At 49.1% G+C, this 9,225-nt stretch overlaps 1 protein-coding gene across 2 annotated transcripts in view; it reads right to left on the bottom strand.

The window, feature by feature from the left end:
* Positions 1–590: 590 nt before the first annotated feature.
* Positions 591–9,225, bottom strand: part of LOC121544752 (spondin-2) — an 11,741-nt gene continuing 3,106 nt past the window's right edge. The window contains exons 3-7 of one of the 2 annotated variants that reach the window (XM_045208250.1): positions 7,954–8,178; positions 5,538–5,758; positions 2,705–2,896; positions 2,178–2,349; positions 591–2,037 (exon numbers count right to left, since the gene is read on the bottom strand). In XM_045208250.1, coding sequence (XP_045064185.1) covers positions 1,850–2,037; positions 2,178–2,349; positions 2,705–2,896; positions 5,538–5,758; positions 7,954–8,173 — 993 coding nt within the window. In that variant the 5' untranslated portion in view covers positions 8,174–8,178 and the 3' untranslated portion in view covers positions 591–1,849. The remainder of the gene's footprint in view (positions 2,038–2,177; positions 2,350–2,704; positions 2,897–5,537; positions 5,759–7,953; positions 8,179–9,225) is intronic. The other variant, XM_041854875.2, reaches the window with a different exon arrangement.

Here is a 9,225-nt window from a genome sequence, read left to right as displayed (position 1 = left end):
ATAATACCGGTTGGAGATTATATAACTTTGAAACGCTGTATTAATTCACTTAGCTGAATGGACCTTCAGTCTGTTGAAGTCATAATTTAGGGGCCCCATAAATCTGTTGGGCCACAACAAGCCATATAACTAGTTCTAATACTACCATGAAGCACCTCTTGTAAAGCGTACATTTTCATCCTTCACCTTTTATATTTTATTTCCCTGTCTTGTTTGACAGTAATTACTTTGCACACCTTGGCTCTTGCATTGCATTGATTGAGCTTGACTACTTTGATTGAAAAAAGATTGAGCTTGTCATCTACTCGCAAATTTATGTGTTCCTATGTTAACCACAAGATGGTGCCACAACATTTCAAAACACCATACAACAGCACAGCAGGATGGAGATAATAAAAGCAAGATATTATTGCAGAATTCAGGAATAGTTGCTTGAGAATTAATTATTGGACTATGAAGAGTGTTTATTATGTACAAGGTCTTTCAAACTTTTTCAAACGTTTTCAGCCAGCACTATTATCATCAATTATTGAGCTTTGAATAGTGCTACAGACTAGCGTCCTGTCCAGTGGGTGTACTTGTACATCATTCTGGCTTGGACAAGGCTTAGGCCTACTTACTTGAATAGTGCTACAAATGCATTTCTTTCATTCAACATGAAGAGTGTAGTGATTTGCCCTCTTGTATTTCTGTTGATATGACATAGCCTTCACAGTATCAATGTCCATGTCGTTTAATTATATTTATGAGTGACTCCATGTCTTTATTTAGTAGCCAAAGTCCTTGGCCAGACCAATAAAGAGGTTTCATTATTGTTAAAATTACACTCTGGCATACAAGACACAAATAAATGAATGTCATCGTGGATTACTGGAACTCCTATTAGACATAATTCAAGGGCGTTCTTCAGTGTGACAGCAGTTTCACATTTGGACAAGGCCGTTGCATAACTAACATGTTAAGACTGTTCGGCTCCCTAGGCAGAAGCCAAATAACACAGAAGTTTCTATTTACAGAAAACACCTCCATATTTATTTATTTCATGAGTTACACAAGATACAACGATACAACAGAACATACAAAATATACAAAATATGTCCTACAAATTAAAAGAGAGAAAACAGATATAACTGTTCTTGTTTTTTTAAAACCTGTATCCCTTTTTCTTTTATAAAACCGCCTCGCTCCAAATTGTCGAGGGTACCGGGCTATAGTGAGCCATCATCAGTTGTGTCTTGTGAAAGGGGTATTTATAAATCTGTCTGTGTGGTTATGTTGAATGATGGCTGTGCACTGAGCTGAGCATCGTATAGGATTCCCATGTAAATCAATGCCCCAGTTTACACAAAGTAAGAGTGTATTATTTATGTACAAGGGCATGTGTGTGTGTGCAAGTGAAGATACTCTACATAGTTGTCTGTCTCTCATGTCCACTGATAATGTCATTGTGCTCTTTTGTAATATGGGTGCTTGTCATCAGTCAACAACAGTGTTTCTCAATACAAGTCAGGACTAGTTGGTCTTTAGATTGCCAGAGTACTCCATAAAGACCACACCAAAAAGTCACCTCCACTTAAGACTAAACTGGGTCTAGAGATGGTGCATTCTGCAGTGAAAGAGTCCATTGCTTGCATTAGTGTGGTCTGTGTGTGGTGTAGCATCATTTTCAGAGTCCGGCAGAGTCCCAGTGTTACCATGGAGACTGCCAGGGGTGTGGCTCCAATTAGAAGTTCCCCCTAAGCACAGATCTAGGATCAGCTTACCGCCCCGAATCCTAACCTTACTGGCCTAAACCTAAAACTGACTTTAAATCAGTGTCTTGGGGCAACTTCACCCTACTCTGTCGGGGTCACTGGCGCTTCAGACAGTTGTGTGGCATGCACTCGGTCTGTTCCTCCAGCTCGGGACAGGGGGTTCCAGCGTTAGCCGGCCGCAGAAGGATGTAGCGGGTACGGTGGCGGATCCCTCCCCTGGAACAGGGCCCCAAACACAGACCCCAGGACGACCACATAGACACCTCACAGTCTAACGGTGTCTCTGAGAGAGGGAGGGAGAGGGAAAGAGATGTGGTGAATGAATAACACAGAAATACAGTGAATCGTGATGATCACAGAGAGAGAGGGAGAAAGAAAGAGAAAGAGAGGAATAGATGGGGGGATGTGTGCATGTAAACCTACCTGAGAAGCGTTGAGGGTGGATAGGGTGAGGCAGAATGTGATTGGACATGGGAGTTTGACGGGCAGGTGAACGGCTCTGTCTGGTTAGCCGTATGGAGGCTATGGGCGGGAGCTCTGTGAGACGGGGGTAGAAGAAGGAGTTGGCTGGGTGGTTGGGCATCTGGGAAGTTATCTGGAGGGGGACAACAACATATAGAAAACGGTCAACAACAAACCCTAAGACACACACTAAAACACACACTAAAACACACACTAATCACAGATTATTACCGGTACTTCTTAATAATTCAAGGCTGTGTGCTTTAACTGTGACTTTATGTTAGTGGAAAAAGTTCAATTACACTTTCAAGTCTTCCATGTTAGGGGAATGTTCCACCACAGGGGGCTTTAAGAGGTATCCAGTTTCCCCTATATAGGCTACAATTGGCCTATTTAAAGCCTAGTCATTATAGAGCGAGGGGCAACCTCCGTGGCCCTCTTTCCCCCTCAGGTGAAGGTGAAAGGAGGGGAGAAGTCATCTGTCTCACCCGTGTGATGTTTTCCTGGGGGACGGTGGGATAGTTGGGTGAAGAAAAAGTGAAGCCGCTGTCCGTCCCTGCGTCTAAGGGTTGGAGGTCAAGGGTAATTTCCTGTTTCCACTGGCCGCCCTCGCAGAGGTTAAGACTGTCCACCCCCACGAACCAATCAGGGCTAGGGATCACCTTCACCATCAGAGAGAGCTGTGTCCATTGAGGTGGGGAGAAGGAAGGGGAGGAAGAAAAGGAGGTGGAGAGAGGAAATGAGAGAGTTTAGTTACAGTACACTATTCAGATCATGTTTGTGTAATATTGGCTGTGCTAATAAGACAGGATTATAACTGAAGCTAACACACACATAGGTGGACAAAATCGGCCATTGGCTTTACAGGTCCTGGTTGTGTAATAGCCTGACGTGTGTGTCCGCCAGTTCCAGCACACCCCGCTGTTTCCTGTGTGGGGTTAAACTCAATGCTCCTCTACTCCCCTCTCTCCTCTGTGATGGATGTTTCCTGAAAGGCAGTGACCTCATGCAGGAAGCGTCCTGGGAACCGGCTCCGGGGTGGCAGGCGCCCAGAAAACAGCACATTAAAGACCAGGAAGAGAGCACAGCCTCCCTCGGGACAGGACGCCTGCTACTTGTGGATCTGGGCTGAGCTGGGACAGGATGGGTTAGGGTGGACAGGCTTGGATGGGGGAGGACGGGGTGGAATGGGGCAGACATCAAAGTGCATTAGGTGCATTAGGGTGGAGTGGTGTGGAGAGTTTGGCCTCTGGGAAGCAGCAGCAGCAAGTCAATGAGGATGACATCAGTTGTGTGTTTCTATCCTGTGACACACAGTGAGGGATGAGGAGTAAACAGAGAGACTAGAGAGACCACCGACTAGCCCAGGGGCATGTCTACTCTTCCATCCACTTCCAGAATCAATCCTTCATTGACCTCCTCCCTCCTTCGCTCCCTCCCTCCCTCCCTCCCTCCCTCTCATCTTTCTAAACCTTCTCTCAAACTGTGGTTTTTCCAGGAATCCCTCCTGCTATATCCATTTCATTGGCCTGTGCAGCGAGTGGGAAGGCGGTGTATCTATCTTAACACGTTCTGTCCACCGCGAGCGCAGCAGTTTGTACTTTAAGGACAGAGACACTCGTTGACACACACTGATACCCACTTATAGTCCCATAATCACAATCACACTCCATCCAGGCATGCTCTCCCCAGGGCCCACAGAGCCGTCCCAGGCCCAGAGAATGAAAAATCCCCAACCACAACCCGCCCAAACCTGGCAGTACCAGAAGCTTAAGGGAAATATGCATTACTGGTCGCACTAATCTGTAGAAATGCAGTGGTTTCCTAGTGCAGAGTAGACTCGATTGGTTCTGGTAGTTGGTGAATTGTTTGTTGTTATCTGTCTGGTTCCAATGATGTGCTTGACAGAAATAGAACAGGGTTTTATGTATATGGAGATGAGAATCATGTGAGGATGTTTGGAGCATTGCATAAGTGTTTGCTTTGTGGAAAAGAGGATGTGTGAGAGTGTGTGTGTGTGTGTGTGTGTGTGTGTGTGTGTGTGTGTGTGTGTGTGTGTGTGTGCGCGCGCACATAAGCATACGCCTACGTGTGTATCTCTTTGTGTATTTCCAGAGAAGGCCAATTTGATCCATCGTTGTCACGTTCCACACAAAGACACACACATCTCCATGCCCCCATTCTCCGTCATGCTACCCACTGATCTAAAAACAGATTAGCCAAGCCAGCACAAACACACACACCACATACCTCACATTTAGATCAGAGAATGCCAGACAAATGCCAGCCTTCAGTATGGGGCAGGCAGTACTGGAGAGAGATGCTTTTCATGGGGGTTGTTTGCGCAACGGGCTCCAGGTGCGGGCAGGCAGTGGAGTTACTAATAAACAAAATGTAGATCGCCATCTCCACTCTGAGCCCCTTATATTTCCAAATCCCCAGGAGCTACACTCCCTCCCTCTCTCTCCCCCTTTCTCCCCCTCTCTCCACTTCAGTCATCAACTAAGTGCGACGGCGAAGAAAAACAAACAGACGCAGGCCCCAGGCAGCCTAGAACCCACCTAGCCTGGCTAGCCTCACCCCCAAACCCAGCCCCAGCCCCAGCCTAGGCCCCAAGCTCCAGCCCTAGCCTATCGTTCCAGCCTCACTCCCAGCTCCAGCCCCAGCACCAGCCCCAGCCCCAGCCCCAGCCCCTGCCCAATCCCCAGCCCCAGCCCCAGCCCCAATCCCCAGCCAAAGCCCCAGCCCTTGCCTATCGTTCCAGCCTCACTCCCAGCTCCAGCCCCAGCACCAGCCCCAGCCCCAGCCCCAGCCCCTGCCCAATCCCCAGCCCCAGCCCCAGCCCCAATCCCCAGCCCCAGCACCAGCCCCATGAAGCCACCGCCCCAGCACCAGCCCCATGAAGCCACCGCCCCAGCACCAGCCCCATGAAGCCACCGCCCGGGCCCTGAGTTCAGCAGGGGAGACAGCAGACATAGTCCAGACCAGGCAGGACGGATGTGGGCGTTTGTGGCCGTAGGGCTGGATGCTAAACTTAGCCTGATTGGAGCACTGTAAAAGAGTGATGAAGTGTTTGGCCAGGGAGGGTGGAGTGAGTCAAGGGGTTTACCTGTGGTGGGACCGGGTCATGAGTTGACAATGGATTGAGTTAAGGAGTGTGTTTGTTGGTAAGGATTTGTGGTTGGAGCGGAGAGCAGAACGGATGGTGGAAAGGTCGTGAAGAGGTTTATGTAAAGCAATGAAGTGTGTGTGTGTGTTTGTGTGTGTGTGTGTGTGTGTGCATGCATCATGCGTGTCTGCGTGGGTGTGTGTGATGCCTACCAGTGGGCTCCGTGGTTGCAGCAGCAGTTCTGTGGAGCTGTGCCCTATGCCAGTGGGGATGCCTGCTGTTCTGTACATGGCACCGACCTCCCGTCTCTTCCTGGCATCCTTCGCCCCCTTCACCAGCTCCACAGTTACCCCCAGCTCAGCAAAGTTCTGCACCCCTATACTCGCCAGCGCCCCTTCCTGAAATAGCCGATGCTGCCCGTTGTGAGTGATAGCTGTTGGGAGAACACAGGGAGGCAGTGAGGTACTTTTCCAATGCTCTGAAAATTCATATTTTCTTCCTTTCACCTTGCCTTGATGCCATCACGCTAATCTAGAATCAGTTAATCTCACTGCATTCATGATCTCTTTACACATACAAATTCATTTTCATTTCTTTTTTTTTTGTCTCTGTTTTTTCACTCCCCACACTGTTTACCTCCTTCCCTCCTTTTTCTGATGTCTCACATTCCCACTGTTCTATTTACTAGGGATTGTTGCCTTTGTTCTTGCTTTGTCCTTATTAAGAACTGATTCTGAGTCAGATCTCTGTTCTTTGTCCTGTCATTCCCCATTATAAGCCACACAACACATGGCCCGGGATCAGTGGTTATAAGGCTAGCAGAGGGTCAGTCAGATGAACTAACGACCACACAGTCTCAGTCTCTTTTATAACATCTCTGCATTACCTCACCTCAGGATCCATGCAAACACATACACACACAGGCACGTGCATACACACGCACACTCCCGACGCACCCAAAAAACACACTTCACACACTATCCTGTTTCTCCTCAACCGCCGTCACTTATGCACTTAATTGAATTTCCATACTAGCAGGTTTCCCACAAGCGTCAAGTCCCTGAAACCCAATAATACAGATTCAGATTCAGATTCACGTAACGTTTCAATTTCTTCCCGCAAATTAACGACTCCCCTCCTCAACTCCCAGACCCCAAATGGGTCATGTTTTTCTTCTTCAGTGACTAATAACTCTCTTATATAACTGTCTTCCCTGGGCTCCATGTCCCTGGCCCACTCCAGTCTGTCATCAGAGGCGTGTCCATGTCCCCAGGGCCTATGTGCAATGTTACTGTCTCTATATGCAGCAACAGGCCATCACCCACTGGCAGGCTGACAGGGCATGGCAGGGAGTTCTGGAAGCCAGACAAACCCACGGCGGCCACAGACAATGATGCAGAGAGCAAGTCTGGCACACGCACACATATGCCATCCATCCATGCTGGCGAGGCAGGGCAGAGCCAAGTAGAGCCTGATGCCCTTTTCCCCCCTCCTTTAGTGAGGTAAGTAATCTGACCCCACCACACTCTAAAAACCATCATAGCCCCTATTTGCCTCCAGGACCCCAGCAGCCCCAAAAGTGAGAGAAGGAAGAGGGTGAGGGCGAGGGAGAGGGAGAGTGAGATAGAGTGAAGGAGAGAGAGTAAGTAAGAGAGAGAACCTGTGGGGTACCCGCCCTGTATCATCTGGTAGCGTTTAGCCTGACTGCCTCTCTCTCTCTCTCTCCCCCTGTGTGTGTGGAGGTGGACTGGGACCGCAGGGCCGGGCCATGGGGGGAAGGGGAGGCCCGGAGCAGGTTAACTGGCCAGCTGTGAGCCCTCAAACCTCCAACACATGATCAGGTGAAGAAAGGAGCAGGCCGAGCCAATATCCCTGCCAGGCCTACTATCCCTGATCTGCTCCCTGACCGCAGGGGGGAGAGGATGAGGGAGGAAATCAGCAGGAGACGGGAGGTGACCACAAATGGAGACATGCCACTCTCAAGGCTGCTGAGTACAAGGCAGCCTTTGTATTTTACCTGGTCTGTCAACTCACCACAAGAGTTCCTTGAGTATCTCTCTCTCCCCATATCTCTCTGTCAAATGGTTTTCCCCAGAGAGTATGCAGAATTGTGGGTGGTCTTCTCTCTCTCTCTCTCTCTCTCTCTCTCTCTCTCTCTCTCTCTCTCTCTCTCTCTCTCTCTCTCTCTCTCTCTCTCTCTCTCTCTCTCTCTCTCTCTCTCTCTCTCTCTCTCTCTCTCTCTCTCTCTCTCTCTCTCTCTCTCTCTCTCTCTCTCTCTCTCTCTCTCTCTCTCTCTCTCTATCGATCAATGTCTGTGTCTCTGTTGTTTAAAATAGCCTCGCTCCTTCCCCCTTTCCCCTGTGAGCCGTGACGTGAAAGGGCTTTATGGGTGAAAAGTGATGAGTGTCCTTTCCTTTCACCAACCAGTTGTCATGAGGGGGAAAAGGCAAAGAGAGGAGGCCATTATAGGTCATTGAGACACAACCAATATGATTAGGAATACTATAAGTAATTTACACTGTATCTGTATTCCCTTCCACTTCTTTCTGATCATCAAGGGGGTATCATGAAGTGTCTAGAGGTAGTGGTTAGGGCCTGATTTTGGACTGAGCTGGTGGTTCATCTCACCTATGAGTTTGGACCACTGTGCAGGGGGTCGGAACAGCGGGTACTGTTTAGGGAACGTCTGGGGGCTCCAGTGACCCGTAAATACCAGGATGTAGGAGGCAGGACCTCTGGCCGTACACTCTGTCCCATTGGTCGGTCCGGCAAAGGATAGGGTGAGCTTCAGAAGCACCACCAGCAGCTGCTGCAGCCAACCGCAGGACAGGAGCTTCGATGACATCATCTAAACTGGACACAGAGAGAAGAGAAGAAGTGTCAATTAAAAGTGTTCTCAACACGGAGTAGGATGGAGTTTCATCAAGACGCTGACCCTAAGAGTCCAGGTCAGGATGTTGGGCAGTTAGGTAAACTGATTCTAGTTTCCCTTGTACTCTACGTTATACTGTACCATCCCAGTATGTCGGTCAGGGCAGGGGCAGTCAGAGGGCAGGGTAGAGGGTAGAGGCCATCGAACTGTTAGCATTCATCACTGTCACTGTAATGTCTGGATAAGACCCTGGTCCAAAATAAACATGGCCAATATTCTAAGGATAGACAGAAAGCCTGCTGAGTGCTGACTGACCTCACTGACTGACCATCCTCAAAACATCCCTGACCCTGACCTGACCACTGCTGAGTCGGACTGAATGTGCTAATGGGAGAGTGGACCATCCATACCGTATATGCACATGTTGGTTGTCTATAAAGACATCTGTGTATCTGCAGGTGTACATGCATGTGAGTGTACTGTCTGTTTATGCATGTGCATATATGTGTGGGAGTGTGTGTGTGTGTGTTTGAAGTGTGTGTGTGCCCCAGTTCCCTGTACTCAGCCTCAGGGCTTAAGGGGGATTTACAATGCTCCCGGAGATGAGTGTAAATCAGCTGTACTGCCAGAGCCACGCTGCCTGTTCTGTGTCCCACTCCCCCCAGTCCCCTGCCCTCACCCCTACCTAACCCCTCCTCCCCCCTACCTAACCCCTCCTCACCCCTAGCCCCTATCCTGATTTACCGCCCTGTTTATGAGGCTGGTAGAATTAAAATTACAGAACAACAGCCTGGCAAGACTATTTTCGGTGTGCCTGTGTGCGTTGCATATGCGTTCTGTCCCCACTAAGGTGTGTGTGTGCAGACAACATGGTTTCCGCTCTGTACAGGGAGGGAATAGACTATGACTGCATTGGCGCTTCCTTCTCTCTGTCATAGTCTGAACATTGAACGTCCTGGACCAAAAAGGGACTAAGAGGGGATAGTGGTTTCGCAGCTTATTCTCAGACTGCCCTCAGAGTGTGCGGG

The sequence above is a fragment of the Coregonus clupeaformis genome, chromosome 3 (genome assembly GCF_020615455.1).
Source record: "Coregonus clupeaformis isolate EN_2021a chromosome 3, ASM2061545v1, whole genome shotgun sequence".
Taxonomy (NCBI): domain Eukaryota; kingdom Metazoa; phylum Chordata; class Actinopteri; order Salmoniformes; family Salmonidae; genus Coregonus; species Coregonus clupeaformis.
This window is presented reverse-complemented; position numbering and strand designations above follow the sequence as displayed.